Source organism: Hippocampus zosterae, chromosome 10 (genome assembly GCF_025434085.1).
Source record: "Hippocampus zosterae strain Florida chromosome 10, ASM2543408v3, whole genome shotgun sequence".
Taxonomy (NCBI): Eukaryota; Metazoa; Chordata; class Actinopteri; order Syngnathiformes; family Syngnathidae; genus Hippocampus; species Hippocampus zosterae.
The window spans coordinates 3185025-3203401 of NC_067460.1; the positions used below are offsets into that span (position 1 = coordinate 3185025).

Here is an 18377-nt window from a genome sequence, read left to right on the forward strand (position 1 = left end):
TCGTGTCAGTGCAGACTTCGTGTTCGTGCCTTGCCTTCCTTGCCGATTATGGAGCAGAGACGCAAATCATCCGCCGTGTGGGACCATTTTGATGTCCCGGAGAATAAGGTATTATTTATTTATTTATTCAAATTGCCTTCTGTCGCCGAGAGCCTCTCGGCGAGAGGCACTCGCCGAGTGCCTCTCAGATTATTGACATGTGTTGTACCATTCTAATCCGAATACATTTCAAGGTAACTCTTAGTTACTTCTTATTCACATTTCATTACAGGTGAAATGTCGAATTTGCCGGGTCGAATTGTCATACACCAACAGAAGCACCTCCACCATGCTGAGGCATTATCGGGCCAAGCATGAGAATGAAGTTCGCGATACACCCAGTATTACGCCAGGTATACAAACGTTCACTCATCTTTTCACGGTTGCCATGTTGATGATTTAATTGACAATCAGTAATTATTATTGGTTGACTCTCCACTCCATGTTTGACAATCAAGGTTCCAGGAAGCAGCTGTACTGGAAGGACCAACACACTTCTTTCCCAAACCTCTCCCACCTCGCAAAGGAGTTCCTTTGTACGCCAGCCTCATCCGTCCCTTGTGAGCGTGTGTTCTCCACAGCAGGAGAAATCGCTTGTAAAAGACGCAACAGGCTGAAGTTTAAAACATTGGAGCATCTTATTTTTCTCAATAAAAATTTGTGAAATAAAAGCCCACAAGCATCCTCATTCAAATGATCTTCACATTATTTGAACACATTGAATGTTGCAAAATGAATGCATGGATGTGAATGATATTTGACACTTCATCATCAAATCGATGAATGACCTAATGAAAATGTTTTGGAACAGTTGTAGATGCAAAACCGTACTGGCAGCTACATAATAGATAATAAAAGAAAAATATCCCAAACCATAGGGATCCTCCCAAAAACTAAGGATGTGCTGAATAAGAGATCCTTGTACACATACTTTTATTACTTCCATATTTGACCTATTGTGTGGGAATATGGGGAAATGCCAGTAAAACACTGTTTTAAAACTACAATACAAAGCAATCGGAACAATCACTGGCTCCAAATGGACGGAACCCACAAATCCACTGTTTATCAAATTAAACAATGAAATCTCATGACCTGATCTATCTGTAATAGGTGTAAATCTGTGGAATGATTCAGAAACGGACCAGTAAAATGAGGAACTCTCTTGCTGAGATTAAAAATGAATTCGAGAGTAGTACAAGACAACTACACAAATCAGAATTAAGCTGATAAATTCGATACACTCATGAAATATAGCAATACATCAGAAATACATTGATGAGATTATTTAATATATTAATGAAATGTAGCATCCATTATGAATATGAGAAAATCGACATATACATGTGCTCTAAAGAGTATGTACTGTATATACAAACCTAATGTTGTAAAAATGTATTAGTACAGCATACATAATGGTAAAAGCATTTGTTGATATTTAGACTTTCTTTCCTATTTAGAACAATGATCAATTCATATATAAGAAGGGGTAGGACTCGGGGTAGGTTTTTTGCTTCTTTCTACTCCTTTGAACACATATTTGCGATGATTACTATTTTCTTTTCCTTTTTTTATATCTTACCTTCACCTTTTGCCAATTTATTACCGAATTGTATATTTTATATGTTCAATATACAAAACAATTAGTCTGTTCAGTCTGTTAAGTGGGTTGGCTGCAGGGATCTTGTAGGTCCAGCAGGTAGCAGTGGTCAGTGACACAGTATCAACACAGTGTGTCAGTGTGTCGACACGCCTCATGAGGCCTCATGGACCCATCACTACTTTTTGTGCATGTACAGGTGTTACATTGTTTTTCGTTGGTATTTTGCGGTCTTTATTTTTCTTCCTTGCTCTTTTGTGCAAGCACTTTTTGTTACTCGTTTGGATTTGCCTCCTGGTCCTTAGTGTGGACCAGCGCTTTATGTTCTCGCCTTATTTCGGTGCGATTGAGACATTAAATTGTCTTTTGTCCTACGGAGACCTTGTTTTTGTCTACGCTTTTTGGATCCCCCCAAACTCGGTTTATCCGAGACTTAACAAATTCGGAGTGGCATTTCAAAACGGTACACAGGAGTGATGAGACGGATTTCCCTGCAAAAACACTTAAGTGCCACAAAAGTGCAGGATTTGAAACCACATCTTGCAGCACGGCAGTCAATCTTCACCAAACCGAAGACGCAGAGTAACTAACTACAAAAAACTAGCCTCCTCCTCCGAGTGCCAGGTCTCCCACTAAGGTAGGAAGTGATTTCCTTTTTTTCAAACGGAGATCTACCTGTTTCGTATCTGGTTTAATATTCAGTTTGGTTCATATTAAGGTCAATTATGGCTATTGCTCATCATGCAGATTAGTGTGTGTGTGTGTGTGTGTGTGTGTGTGTGTGTGTGTGTGTGTGTGTGTGTGTGTGTGTGTGTGTGTGTGTGTGTGTGTGTGTGTGTGTGTGTGTGTGTGTGTGTGTGTGTGTGTGTGTTGGGGGGAGCATGTAGACACTGGACTGGAGGTTGACTCCTTGAAAAGTAGCCCTTGGGACAAAAAAGGTTGGGTACCCCGGATGTACAGTACAGAATAGCACTGTAAAGGTGCATTTGTTATACTCTATGATTGCAATGAGAGTTAACCCTCTGCCACAGAGGTAATCTGTTATTGAGGTCAATTAAATTTTGGATATATGGAACCGGTGGTGTCCGACTGTGTTGTGTTTAAGAATATTGATGACAGCAGAATCTCTAGTGTTAGTTATATTTCATGTTCTCAATCACTTAGCCTGATGAAAACAGCAGAAACCAATGTCCTCCCGTCAATTACACTGATACAGCATGCCCAAATGGAATGGCAATGTATTTAAATACTTGAACTTGTAAATGAAAACAAAAGTTTCTCCAGTTCTAAAAATTCTTACCTCCCCATGGACACACCAAAAAAAATGTTTTTTAAGAAAAAGTAACTATTTCCAAGTTCTTTTGAATGGCCCTGATACATAGATGCATGTTTAGTGCATGTTTGCAAATCAGCGATGAAAAATGATGGTGCATTGTATCGTGCAGCGTAAATGAAAGAGGTGGACTTACCATTTTAGAGTCCAGCTCATGATGCGGCTGTGCCAAGACATTATCTACGCTGGCAGAATCTGAAAAAGTGACGAAGCCAAAGCACCTATTATGAAATAAAACCACATCATGATTATATGTTTTTAAACAAGATTTGTATATGTGTGTGTGTGTGTTTACCTGGAACGTTTAGTTGTTGGGTCTCTCATGACCATACATTCTCTTATTTCACCAAATGTATTGAAATAATGTTTAAGGCTGTCTGGGGGGGAAAGAGATACAATTGGTTGGCATTTTTTAAAGCTGAATGTTGTCGCGTTATCAAGTCAGGCACACGTGAGTCCAGCTGTCGTGTTAACGTGGGTAACTTTATTGAGCTTTTCCGAAACGTGTATACTCTCTCTAATCACTCTCTCGTCTCCCGCTCTCGGCGCACCTTCATGACGTAGTCGTCCAGCGACTCTATCGTCATGCTGTACACAATTACACCACATCTCCCTTTTCTAGAATCATTGGGTAGACTGCCAATGATTCAACAGACCTTGAGGATTATTCTGCCTCGTAGTTGAGAGGTCTGCTCCTATCTCAGCCTGTGTCAAAAAATACATGCACAAAAACAAATGTCATTCTTATTTTCAACAATGGCTCCAACACACATATGATCTGCAACCAGCTTGACATCGTAGAGCGAACAAAACAGCACATTCAAACACATCGCACCATACACCTCCCCCGTTACGCTCCTTTTTTTTTTTTTTAAATAATTCAAACAACCTTACAAGCACAGCCTCATTGATTGTACCGAAACCGTAGGAGGAAGGGGTGGGGGGGGGCTTATAAGTCCAACCTGGTTGGTTTCACCACGACTCTTCCAAACCTGGTCTTGATATTTGGAGTAGCTGGCGGGTCTGGAAGGTTCTGCTGTGGTGTTTCAGCCAATGGTTTTCCTGGAACGCTTCCCGAGAACTGTTCCGCTGCACCACGGTCACTCTGCTCAGGCGAGGACCTCATTGGGATGAGATGACGACGGTTTCGTCTGATGGTCCCATGGGGCCCCTCCAACAGATATGATCGTGGGGAAGCATGTCTATCAATGATGGCTCCTTCCGCTCCTTGGTCCTTAATCCACACATCCTGTCCCGGGTCGAGTCTGACGAGGTTCTGTGCCCGATGCCGCATATTGTAACGTTGAGCATCTTTTGTCCTCTTCTCCCGTTCACTCCGTACAACGGCATCACGGTCCGGGACGGCTGGGTCGAGCAGGGCAGGAAGGACAGGCACCGTTGTGCGGAGTCTCCTCCCCATGAGAAGCTGAGCCGGACTGTACCCGTTTTCAAGAGGGGTAGCCCTGTATGCGAGTAAGGCCAGGTAGGGGTCATCTGCCTTTTTCAAGAGGCCTTTGACTGTCTGAACGGCACGTTCTGCCTCGGCATTTCCTTGTGGATATCGTGGGCTACTTGTAATGTGACGGAACCCGTAGGACTCTGCGAAAGCCCTGAAGCCCGTTCCGGAGAACTGGGGCCCTCCATCCGAAACTAGAAGGTCGGGGATCCCGTGGCGTGCATAGATCGACTTAAGGTGGCGAATTACCTCATCCGATTTTGAGGAGGCCAACGAAGCTATCTCCACGTACCTTGACATGTAGTCCACAACCAGCAAGTAGGTCTTGCCTCCGAGCACGAACAGATCTGCACCCAACTTCTCCCATGGTCGGCCCGGGTAGGGTGATGGAATCATTGGCTCCCTCCGGTTCCGTCTCTCCTTGCAGCATGTTCGGCAGTTGAGAACCAACTCGTTCAGCTGTTGGCTCAGCCCGGGCCACCATACTGACCGCTGTGCTCGCTGTCTACACTTTACCACGCCTTGGTGACCTTCATACAGTTTGGCGAGGACATCATTTCTCATGGTTGGGGGTATGACGAGTCTCTGTCCCTTCAGTAAGATTCCGTCGTGAACTGTAAGGAACGCCTGCTCTGCTCTGTACAGCCTGAGTGCCAGTTCATTTGGACCGTGTTCGGGCCAGCCTTCTGTGCACAGCTGCATCACACGTGCACACACACTGTCCCTCCGCAGCTGCTCTCTCAGCTTTCCTAGGTATTCGGTGGTCGCCGGTAGGTTCTCCATCACCATGTCCGCGTAGATGTTCGTATCTTCGAGCAACTCCTTGTCGGCTGGTGTCTCCACCCTCTCCATGGGAGCTCGAGACAGCGTGTCGGCTGTCCACAAGCACTTTCCTGGGACATGAGAGATGGAGTAAGAATAGCGCATGAGTCGCATCCTGAAGCGTTGGATCCGCGGAGGTAAGGCGTCCAAGGCTTGGGACCCCAGGAGACTCAGGAGAGGCTTGTGGTCCGTCTCCATCAGGAAATGCTTCCCGATGAGAAAGTTTCGAAACCTCTCGCAGGCCCAGGTCAGCGCCAGAGCCTCCTTCTCCACTTGTGCATATCTCTGCTCCGTAGGTGTGAGCGACCGCGACATGAAGGCGATTGGCCTCCATTCTTCCTCCCACTTCTGGAGAAGAACGCCTCCCAACCCGTATGATGACGCGTCTGCAGACACTTTGCTCTCCCTGTTGGGATCGAACATGGCTAGCACCGGTGTGGACGTCAGCGCATCTTTTAAATCTTGAAAGGCTCGCGCTTGGTCGACGCCCCACAACCAGCAGTTCTTTTTGGACAGGAGATCACGGAGAGGCTTGTCCCTCTCTGCCAGCGGTGGCACAAATCTCCCGAGTTGGGTCAGCATTCCGAGAAAACTTCTCAACTCTGTTGTATTCGTTGGCTCCGGCATCATCCTTACTGCCTCAGTCTTGCCTGGGTCTGGCCTGATGCCTCTGTCTGAGATCACATGGCCTAGAAATGTCACCTCTGACTTTGACAGCTCACACTTTTTGACATTGAGCGTGATGCCTGCCTCCTGGATCCTCTCCAAAGTAGCATGCAGGCGGGCATCGTGCTCCTCCTGTGTTCGGCCCCATATCAGCACATCGTCCATGTGGCAAACAACACCTTCCAGCCCTTCTGTAACCTCTGTTGCCATTCGGTTCTGAAAGTGTTCGGGGGCTGAGGCTATCCCGAAAGGTAGCCGTTTGAAGTAATAACGCCCAAAGGGTGTGATAAAAGTTGTCAGCTTCTCCGAATGGGGTGTTAGGGGTATTCGCCAAAACCCCATTTTTGCATCCAGCTTGCTAAAAATCCGGGCTCCAGCCAGCATGCCCAGTGTTTCCTCCACTGACGGCAGGATATACTTTTCTCTGCACACTGACTCGTTGAGTTTGGTGAGATCTACACAGATACGTACAGCACCTGATTTCTTGGTCACCACCACGATGCCAGCACACCAGTCTGTTGGCTCCTCGATTCTGCATATCACCCCGAGTCGTTCCATGCGGGATAGCTCTTGCTTGACTTTGTCCAGTAACGGCAATGGAATCCTCCTTGGTGTTTTTAACGAGAAAGGTTCAGCCCCAGGTTTCAGCTTGATGTTGTACGGCCGCCGCATCACTCCGAGCCCAGTGCATATTTTGGGGTAATTCTCCTTTAGTGTCTCTATAGAGACGCTGCCTAGGCGTGCGACGAGCCCCAACCTGCAGCTCGCAGATCTCCCCAGCAGGGCAGTATGCATTTGACGAGCGATGTACACATACTCCATCACCTCCCTATCACCTTTCCTCAGCAGCAGCCTGGCGACGCCCACGACCTCAAGCGGGCTCCTCCCTGGTCCCAGGAGTCGTTTTGTTGCCTTTCTGAGTTTAGGGAGATTGTTTTTGTACGTGCACCTGAAAACTGTGTGTGGCAGAACGGTGAAATCAGCGCCCGTGTCAATTTTGAACATCACACCACGCTGATTGATGTCAATTTTGACCATCCACGGGTCACGGTCTGTCGTAACACTGTCAAGGAGGAACCCCTCCTCGTCCTCATCTTCTTCGTCCTCTGTAACTTCGTGCGCAGATTTAGACTTGCACACACGCTTAAAATGTCCTTTATTTCCGCAAGCATGACATTTTGCCTCGTGAGCGGGACAATCACATTTTGGATGGGATGGAGAGCTGCCGCATTTCTGACACACAGACTGTGCACCCCTTTCCTTATTGTAACGAGAACTTAGGGACTTGTTTGTCTGGCTATTAGCACAGGTAGGTGTGTTTTTAGCATACCTTACATTGCTCTTGAACACTCTGTCAACAGATTCAGCGCCACTTGCCTCTGAGTTGGTGTCCCCTCGCAGATGAGACTGCTGCTTCTTCACCTCCTCGCTTTGCCGTGCAATTCTTATGGCCTTTTCGAGGGTTAAATCCGCGTCCAACTGCATGCGTTCAGACAATCCACTGTCTCGTAGTCCGACGACAATTCTGTCTCTGATCAGTTCATTGCGTAGCGCCCCGTAGCTACAATGCTCCGCCAGCGCATATAGTGCAGTGACGAACGAATCCACACTCTCCCCTTCTTTCTGACGGCGCATGTTAAATACAGCCCGCTCGAAGATGACATTCTTCTTGACAACAAAGAAGTTTTGGAGTGCCCCGCGCACTTCTTGGTATGTGCGCCGTTGAACCTCGGACAGATCCAGCCCGCGTAGGATATCATCAGCCTCGTCACCCATGCAGTAAATCAATGCGTTCACCTGATTTTCTTCGGAACTAGCATTCAGGTTACTTGCCAGTCGAAATCTTTCAAATCTCCGGATCCATTTGTCCCACTCCTGCGGCTTTGAGAAGTCAAAGGGCTCCGGCGGCTGGATGTTGAACGTGGCGCACGGCCCCGCGGTGACGACCGGTCCCGCAGCCCGCTGTGCACCTAACGCCGTGGCTCCATCCGCCCGCGCCGAGGTTCCTTCCCCTCCGTCGCTCATTTCGCCTTTTGCCCTTCACCGCCGTGTACAAAGATCCTCCTCACGCACTCCACGCCAACCACAGGACTTCTGACACCATGTCGTGTTATCAAGTCAGGCACACGTGAGTCCAGCTGTCGTGTTAACGTGGGTAACTTTATTGAGCTTTTCCGAAACGTGTATACTCTCTCTAATCACTCTCTCGTCTCCCGCTCTCGGCGCACCTTCATGACGTAGTCGTCCAGCGACTCTATCGTCATGCTGTACACAATTACACCACAAATGTGCGTTATAATCTTATTGTTTTCTGCCCTTATTTTAAATAAAGGGGTCAAATGAAGGACTGCCCGGCTGTGAGGATTACCTTACCAGGTGAAGTTTGCCAGCTGAGGCCACCGATAAACATTTTCCTACCAGAGGAAAAAAAAAGTCAATCCAGGTGTTCCATTATCTGTAATGACTGAGTAAATATGACGCCGCAGTTGACTAGGTGAAGTGAAAAACTGCACTCGAAAATAGAAAATAGAAATATCCAGACTTCATCCCAATTTCCCCAAAAACATTTACAGACTAAAATCTCCACCTCGCGGCAATTATTATTCGTGCTGGAAAATAATTACAACGACATATTTAATTCGGTATAGCTCAAATTAAGTAGTCACCAATCACCTCTAAATATTCAACCACAATTCAAACTGTTGGCACCTTTATGGCCATAACATCCACTCAATCCAAATCTGTTTTCTATTACAATTCGCTCAAGCGGATGACATGTTGACGTTGCTCAACTTCATGTTTGTAAAATGTCTTAACTGCTCCTCACTAGTCAGATTGCAAGAAGTAGCAGATAAAAATGAAGTCCACCTTACTGTACACCAGGAACACTCGAGGTAAATCTGATCAAATAGCTACTGTTCACAAAAAGGTGTCCGTCCGTTGACAGGACACGGAAGGAAGGCGGCCAAAGTGTTATAAAAGCGCAGATCTGTTCACTTATCCATCCATCAATTATATGAAACCGTTATCCTCAATGCAGCAATTGTTTAAAAACATGTATATCGTATTACTTTAGCGACAAAGATATAGTTCGTGTTGAATAACCTTACCCCTGGTCGTATTGCGGATCGGTCGGGTTTGTAGACGTGTCTTGGCTGCCGTTTCCTTCCATATCTGACCTTGCTACAAGTAGGGAATGTAACTGACGGACGAGGATGACTGGCTCGACAGACTTGAATTCGAGGAGCGCTCGGTCCACGTGGGATCACATCAAGTTAGTCCCTCCTCCGCCGTCACCGGTTCCTTCCACTTCCACTCCGTGTTCGGCAGCCCGCCCACATCAATATTATTAACAATCATTGTCAATGAAAATCATGTGCCTGCAAGAATGTAAGGGGGCTGGCGGGCTTCTCCTTTCACAAAGTCAAGTGCACTCACTGTGTGTCTGTCAGGCGAGTCAAAAAACAAAATTAGAAATGCAGGTAAATTGTGTTATTATTTTGTTTAATTCATTAGTCTGCTTTGACAAGTGGACACGTGTTACGCGTCACTCGTTGAGGTTGGGGGTTTTGCTCTCGGTTGTACAGTAGTGCGTGAATGTTGGCACCATGCTTTCGTCGGTGTTCTTGCGGAAACAAGTACAGTACACTGTAAAAAAACAACAACAATTTTGGAAAGCGATAAATATGACCCGGGCGGCCCGGTAGGCCAGTGGTTAGCACGTCGGCTTCACAGTGCAGAGGTACCGGGTTCGATTCCAGCTCCGGCCTCCCTGTGTGGAGTTTGCATGTTCTCCCCGGGCCTGCGTGGGTTTTGTCCCACATTCCAAAAACATGCGTGGCAGGCTGATTGAACACTCTGAATTGTCCCTAGGTGTGAGTGTGAGTGCGAATGGTTGTTCGTTTCTGTGTGCCCTGCAATTGGCTAGCAACCGATTCAAAATCTATTCTCCAGCTGAATGGGAGCCAGTGCCTTTAGGATTGGAGTAATATGTTCTGATCTCTGTTCTTGTCAGAACTCCAGCAGCAGCAGTCTGTGAGCTGCATCTTTTTCCGAGCAGTCGTGACGGCCTGGACTGACCCGTTCGAGAAAATTAACATATTTTCCAGAAATTCCCCGTAGCCACCCTGCACCCGATTACAATAATCAAGTCTACTGGAGATAAAAGCATGTAGAAGTTTCTCTCTGTCCCCTTGGAGAATGCAATCCTTCAGTCTGGAAATGTTTTTTTCCCCAGATGTTTTAGTGATTGATTTATTATGATTGCTGAAAGTCAGGTCTGAGTCTTTCATCACCCCAAGATGTCGGACTTGGTTTTTGGTTTCCAAAGACGAATGAACAAAATATATATAGACCACTATAACTAGATTTGGCATTCCCAAATTAAAAATAATCATGGCATAACTCAAACAATTGTCAAGATTTGCTGAATGAACTATTGAACAACAAATGACACAACAGTCAAATAAAATATTTATCCAGTAGTTTATTAACATTTATATGGACACTATACTGATTGTACTTTCTTCCTCTAGAATCGGGATTACCTCGACCAAGGCCAGTCGTGGTGAAATTTGAAAAATATAAGGACGCAACATGATTCTCCAGAGAGCAAAATACTTAAAAGGTACCAAAATCTACATTAACAAAGATTACACAGATATTGTACGTCAAAAATTGTAAAGAACTGCTTCCAAAACTAAAAGCTGCACATGAAAGAGGGGAAATTGCCTAATTGAGGCACGACAAACTCATCGTCCACCCCCGCACCAGTGCTCCAATTCAACGAGCTCGACTCCAACATGCTGAGAGCTGATTACCACCAGACAAAAAACTTTGACTTAATTAATATAGGAAAGACACAACATAAACATGGACTTTAAAATCTTTGATTATGCTGAACACAAGACATTCGACCCAGAAAACAACTTGGACCCAGACAATAATTTCTTCAATCATAATCACAGCATCACAAACTCTTGAGTATTACACGGACGAACAATTCAACACAAATGTACAACTGAAAAATACATTTTCAGTGATACACTTAAACAGTAGAAGTCTTTATAAAAATGTCACCAAAATCAAAGAATATTTGACCACATTTAATAAATTTACAATAATTGCCATATCAGAAACTTGGCTTGATGATGAAAAAACAAGTGAAATGAAAATTGACAGATATGAAATGTATGCAACTCATAGGGAAGACAAAAAAGGAGGGGGAGTCGCAATATATGTAGATAAAACACTGAAATGCAGTAAAATAGAGAGCCTGAAACACAACAGAGAATCTAATGGAATGTCTAAGTCTTGAAATACATATTAAAAATGCATCAAATGTCATAAGTTGCATTTATAAGACACCAGGATCTTGTCTTGACACATTTAATAAAAAACTGACAGATATACCGAGTTGTTCTACTGACAAGATAACACGGATAATATGTGGTGACTTTAACATCGACTTATTAAACCCAAATGGACATTAAAAAAACACCAGATTTCATCAATACAATGTATAGCAACAGTCTTTTCCCAGTCAGTCTTTAGTTAATGGAAAAATATCCAAAACTATCGGGATACTCCACAAAACTAAGGATGTGTTGAATAAGAGTTCTTTGTACACATTATATTACTCATTATTACTCCCATATGCCTACTGTGTGGAAATATGGGGGAACGCCTGTAAAACAAACATACTCCCGGTCTTAAAACTACAAAAAAAAAAGCAATCAGAATAATCAATCGGTCTAAATATATAGAACCCACAAATCCACTATTCATTAAATTAAACACAATGAAATTCTATGACCTGGTTGACTTCAAAATCGCCCAATTAATGTATAAATCACATAACAATCTCCTTTGCCAAAATATCCAGAAGCTATTTGAAATTAGAGATAGTTGTTATAATCTTAGGGGTACTAATCAATACAAAAAATCCAGAACAAGAACAAACATCAAGCAAAAGTGTGTATCAGTAATAGGAGTCAATCTGCTGAATAAGCTTGAAACGGACCTGAAAATGAATAAATCGCTGGATGAGTTCAAAAACAAATTCAAAAGATTAGTACAAAAAAACTACATAAATCAAAGTTAAGATAAATTTTATATACTTATAAAATCTAGTAATACAACGGTTTGTTCTTGTTTTGGATTTTTGATCAATTTATTAAATGTATTCAAACAATGCAGTATTTATAATGTATATGAGAAAATTGATACAAAAAGGAGAAATAATAATTATATATATATATATATATATATATATATATATATATATTAGAGCTTTCAAACGATTAAATTATTTAATCTAATTAAAAATGCTACTGTCATAATTAACTCAAACTCAAAAAAACTAAAAAAATTATCGTGATTATCCATCCATCCATCTTCTACCGCGTATCCGGGGCCGGGTCGCGGGGGCAACAGCTTTAGCAGGGAAGCCCAGACTTCCCTCTCCCTAGCTACTTCTTCCAGCTCTCCCGGGGGAGATCCGAATCAGATGCCCAAGCCACCTCATCTGGCTCCTCTCGATGTGGAGGAGAAGCGGCTCGACTCTGAGCCCCTCCCGGATGAACGAGCTCCTCAACTTATCTCTAAGGGAGAGCCCGGACACCCTGCGGAGAAAACTCATTTCGCTTGTATCCAGGATCTCGTTCTTTCGGTCACGACCCATAGCTCGTGACCATAGATGAGGGTTGGGACGTAGATCGACCGGTAAATTGAGAGCTTCGCCCTTTGGCTCAGCTCCTTCTTCACCACGACAGACCGATACAACGTCCGCATCACAGCAGACGCGGCACCGATCCGCCTGTCGATCTCCCGCTCCCTCCTGCCCCCACTCGTGAACACGACCCCAAGATACTTGAACTCCTCCACTTGGGGCAAGATCTCCTCCCCGACCCGGAGGGGGCACTCCACCCTTTTCCGACTGAGGACCATGGTTTCAGATTTGGAGGTGCTGATTTTCATCCCAACCGCTTCACACTCGGCTGCGAAACGCTCCAGTGAGAGTTGGAGAGCCCCGTTTGAAGGAGCCAACAGCACCACATCATCTGCAAAAAGCAGGGATGCAATACTGAGGCCCACAAAACGGACCCCTTCAACGCTTCGGCTGCGCCTAGAAATTCTGTCCATAAAAGTTATGAACAGAATCGGCGACAAAGGGCAGCCTTGGCGGAGTCCTACCCCCACTGGAAACGATTCCGACTTACTGCCGGCAATGCGAACCAAACTCTGACATCGGTGGTATAGTGACCTAACAGCCCGTATCAGGGGGTTCGGTACCCCATACCCACGAAGCACCCCCCACAGAACTCCCCGAGGGACACGGTCAAACGCCTTCTCCAAGTCCACAAAACACATGTAGACTGGTTGGGCGAATTCCCACATACCCTCAAGGACCCTGCTAAGGGTGTAGAGCTGGTCCACTGTTCCACGGCCGGGACGGAAACCACACTGCTCCTCCTCAATCTGAGGCTCGACTTCCTGACGGACCCTCCTCTCCAGCACCCCTGAATAGAGCCTTACCAGGGAGGCTGAGGAGTGTGATCCCTCTGTAGTTGGAACACACCCTCCGGTCCCCCTTTTTAAAAAGAGGGACTACCACCCCGGTCTGCCAATCCAGAGGCACTCTCCCTGTTGACCACGCGATGTTGCAGAGGCGTGTCAACCAGGACAGCCCCACAACATCCAGAGCCTTAAGGAACTCCGGGCGGATCTCATCCACCCCTGGGGCCTTGCCACCGAGGAGCTTTTTAACCACATCGGTGACTTCAACCACAGAGATAGGAGAGCCCACCTCAGAGTCCCCGGGCTCTGCTTCCTCCAAGGAAGGCGTGTTGGTGGAGTTGAGGAGGTCTTCGAAGTACTCTGCCCACCGGTTCACAACGTCCCGAGTCGAAGTCAGCAGCGCCCCATCCCCACTGTACACAGTGTTAGTGGTGCACTGCTTCCCCCTCCTGAGACGTCGGATGGTGGACAAGAATTTCCTCGAAGCCGTCCGAAGTCGGCTTCCATGGCCTCACCGAACTCTTCCCACGCTCTGGTTTTTGCCTCAGCGACCACCGAAGCCGCGGTCCGCTTGGCCAGTCGATACCCGTCAGCTGCCTCTGGGGTCCCACAGGCCATAAAGGCTCGATAGGACTCCTTCTTCAGCTTGACGGCATCCCTTACTGCTGGTGTCCACCAGCGAGTACGGGGGTTGCCGCCACGACAGGCACCAACCACCTTACGGCCACAACTCAGATTGGCCGCCTCAACAATAGAGGCACGGAACATGGTCCACTCGGGCTCAATGTCCCCCGCCTCCCCCGGAACATGGGAAAAGCTCTGTCGAAGGTGGGAGTTGAAACTCCTTCTGACAGGGGATTCCGCCAGCCGCTCCCAACAAACCCTCACGATACGTTTGGGTCTGCCAGGACGGACTGGCATCTTCCCCCACCATCGGAGCCTACTCACCACCAGGTGGTGATCAGTTGACAGCTCCGCCCCTCTCTTCACCCGAGTGTCCAGAACATGCGGCCGCAAATCGGATGATACAACTACAAAGTCGATCATCGAACTGCGGCCTAGGGTGTCCTGGTGCCAAGTGCACATATGGACACCCTTATGTTTGAACAAGGTGTTCGTTATGGACAATCCGTGGCGAGCACAGAAGTCCAATAACAAAACACCACTCGAGTTCTGATCGGGGGGGCCGTTCCTCCCAATCACGCCCCTCCAAGTCTCACTGTCATTGCCCACGTGAGCATTGAAGTCCCCCAGCAGAACAAGGGAGTCCCCAGCAGGAGTACTCTCCAGCACACCCTCCAAGGACTCCAAAAAGGGTGGGTATGCTGAGCTGCTGTTTGGTGCATATGCACAAACAACAGTCAGGACCCGTCCGCCCACCCGAAGGCGGAGGGAGGCAACCCTCTCGTCTATCGGTGTGAACCCCAATGTACAGGCACTGAGCCGGGGGGCAATGAGTATGCCCACACCTGCTCTGCGCCTCTCACCGTGAGCAACTCCAGAGTGGAAGAGAGTCCAACCCCTCTCGAGAGAACTGGTACCAGAACCCAAGCTGTGTGTGGAGGCAAGTCCGACTATATCCAGTCGGAAATTCTCTGCCTCACACACCAGCTCGGGCTCCTTCCCTGCCAGAGAGGTGACATTCCATGTCCCAAGAGCTAGCTTCTGCAGCCGAGGATCGGACCGCCAGGGTCCCCGTCTTTGGCTGCCGCCCAGCTCACATAGCACCCGACCCCTTTGGCCCCTCTCATGGGTGGTGAGCCCATGGGAAGGGGGACCCACGTTGCCTCTTCGGGCTGTGCCCGGCCGGGCCCCATGGGTGTAGGCCCGGCCACTAGGCGCTTGCCAACGAGCCCCACCTCCAGGCCTGGCTCCAGAGTGGGGCCCCGGTGACCCGCGTCCGGGCAAGGGAAACCTTGGTCCATATATTGTAGTCATCATAAGGGTCTATGAGCCATGCTTTGTCTGGCCCCTCACCTAGAACCTGTTTGCCATGGGTGACCCTGCCAGGGGCATAAAGCCCCAGACAACTTAGCTCCTAGGATCATTGGGACACGCAAACCCCTCCACCACGGTAAGGTGACGGCTCACGGAGGGGTATCGTGATTACACACACATTTTTTATCGTTTCTGAATTTCCTTTTACATTTTTTGTCCTATTTTCCCCCATGTTAATGCGCTCATCAACTTGGAATCATGAATCAGTTTTCTATGTGCCAAATGCAAATATTTACAGAAATAACTATTTCAATTTTTAATTTTACATGAACATTTTTCACTTGGAGCAGTTGTTCACACATAATCTCTCACACAATATTACTGTCCATCAACAACAGTGAAAAAAAATATTTTGTCACGCAACAGCTGCTTTAACAGTTTTTTTTTAATGAAATCAAAACAGAGCAATATAACATTATGAAGTGCACATCTAAGGTACACTAGTACTCGCCCTATATTGGATTTAAACCATGGTTGCATACTTCGTTTTTCTCAAGTTTGCTTTGAACACAGCAGTCTGTTTCTGTATGTTTGTTGGAGAATAACGAGACCCCGGACACCAGTGTTCGTTATGTGCCGCTGTATTCAAAACTGCCGGCCGTGCAAACAAGCGCAAGCACTTCCCCCGTGCTGATGGGACAAACCATTCTGAAAGAGGGGGGTTTCACTCCCCCTAACACAGTCAGGCTATGTTGATTATGTTGGTCCTTCTTGCGCGGAAGTCTCTCTACGGTTTTTGTGTCTACCTCATTTCGGATGACTACACTTGGTACGATGACAACTCTGGAGACGTTTTATTTTCACTAGGTCACTACAACAGCAGCGCACTGTCACTGTCAGACGAACACAGAGAAGCTCCACCCGCTCTATTTACATGGACACGGAACGCTGTAACCTTCCACACAAAATAGTTCCAAACAAGTAACAATCGCGGCAGTGGCATACATCGTATACCTGTATGATACACAGAGAGAGAACTTTTTAAAAGTAAACTTTCCATTCATAAACTCTTTAAATATCCGTTTTCGGTGTCTCGCGCTGCCATGGCTGGCAAAACAGACATGGGCGTGGACTTCTGCAGCGCGCTTGTTGTTTTGTTTCTGGTGTATTTATAGAGCATCGTAACATCCGCTTGTGACGTGTGCCGCGTTAATCTTGCAAAAAATTTAATCCCGTTAAAATTCATCTAAATTAGGGGTGCCCATTAGGTAGATCCTGATCTACCGGTAGATCTAAGACAGGTCCCAAGTAGATCCGAGGAGTGTCGAGAAGAAAAAAAACAAACAACCATTTGTGTCTCGTACATGTTATTAATATATTTTTTGTGTTAATATACACTGCACACTAATCATATTTTCACAAAAAAATATTTTTAAAATAAAGCAGGTAAATCCTAAATTCACGGTGGCGCGTGATTACGTCACGGGGGTGGGGGTGGGGTAGGGGGGAAGGGTAAATCCCGGGTTGATCGAAAAGTAGATCTTCGATCCAAAAAGTTTGGGCACCCCTGATCTAAATTAATGCCAATAGAAACGCGCTAAACTGACAGCTCTAATATATAAATATATATATATGTATATATATATATATATATATATACCAACTGAGCTGGATAGCTCAGTTGGTAATACGGGAGATTACCAGATTCGAATCCCGCTTGGGGCAAAAATGAGCACATAACACCATCCAGTGTGGGTCCTTGGGCAAGATCCTTCACGCTAATGCCTACCTCATACAATGATAAAAGACAATCAAACGAATGACATGCCGGCTCAGACGTTGCCTGGCCAAACAAGGTCTCCGTCAGGTGCTGGGGAACCAGAGCATCTTGATGAAAAATGGGCTACTGGAACAAAGCGGAGATGGGCGAGAGGCGATAACATGGCTCTGTTGGAATGCTACTACTCAAGCAACCCTAGTCAGAGGGGATTACATGCAGAGAATGTGGGCTAAATGGTTTCTTCAAAACCCACAGTCACGGTTGACCACGAAACAATTAGTAGCTCAGTGTTCCAACATCCACAAATGGCAACTGCTGTCACAACTTGAGATTGATGAGGTACAACGCAGGTTCCATGGTGCAGGGCCCCAGGCTGCCAGATCAGAGGAGGAGGTCATACCAGAGATTGGGAGGCAAGCCCCAATGAATACAGATGATGAGATTGGGAGGCCAGCCCCAATTAATGAAATGCTGAGCGAGGCAGCAACTGACCTGAAAGCTAAGATCATGGCGAGAATGAAAGCTGGGCAACCTAGAAACCGATTACAACGGCTATGTGAAGTACCATCTGAAAGTCTCATGGAAAGTGTGAATGCAGCACTGAGGGCGATACCTACCGTAACGATCACGGAAACCAATGAGCTGATATACGCTTCAGCATCAGTGATCCTAGAGATGTTTGGCTATAAGAGCAACCATGAGATACGTTACCCACCATGGAAAAGACGGTTGGAGGCTAAGATTAAGGCGGCCCGGAGAGATGTGAGTCAATTGACGGAGGCCCCGAGAGGTGTGATGAAAAGGCCGATACCCGAGAGGTACATCCAGATGACCATACTTGAAGCATTCGAAAACTGCAAAACAAAGGCTCCAAGCCTTGTCCAGCCGCCTAAAGCGGTACACGAAAGACAATGAGGCCAGACGAATAAACAGGCTGTTCGCAACACAACCTGCGAAAGTGTACGCTCAGTGGCAGGGTCCTAACAACAGAGCTGACCCACCAAGACTGGAAACTGAAAGGTACTGGAAAGGCATATGGGAGAAGGAGGTTGCACATAACAGCAGTGCACAATGGCTGGTGATCCATAGAGAGGAGCACAGCAACCTCCCTGAACAGAACCCAGTTACCATACAGGAAAGAGTCTCATATATGAAGAACTGGACAGCACCAGGCCCGGACATGGTCCACACCTACTGGCTAAAGAAACTCACAGCACTCCATGAG

General features: G+C 46.5%; 2 protein-coding genes across 2 annotated transcripts in view; one reads left to right on the forward strand and one right to left on the reverse strand.

The window, feature by feature from the left end:
• The window catches only part of LOC127609250 (uncharacterized), a 215409-nt gene that overhangs the window by 62707 nt on the left and 134325 nt on the right, over nt 1-18377 (forward strand). The gene's annotated exons all lie outside the window — the stretch shown is intronic.
• LOC127608517 (RNA-binding protein Musashi homolog 2-like) lies at nt 2971-9210 on the reverse strand. Its single transcript, XM_052077635.1, has 4 exons — nt 9027-9210; nt 8290-8330; nt 3268-3349; nt 2971-3193 (listed from the first exon to the last, which is right to left on the reverse strand). The coding sequence occupies exons 1-4, from the start codon at nt 9086-9088 to the stop codon at nt 2971-2973; spliced, it is 408 nt and encodes a 135-aa protein (XP_051933595.1). The 5' UTR covers nt 9089-9210.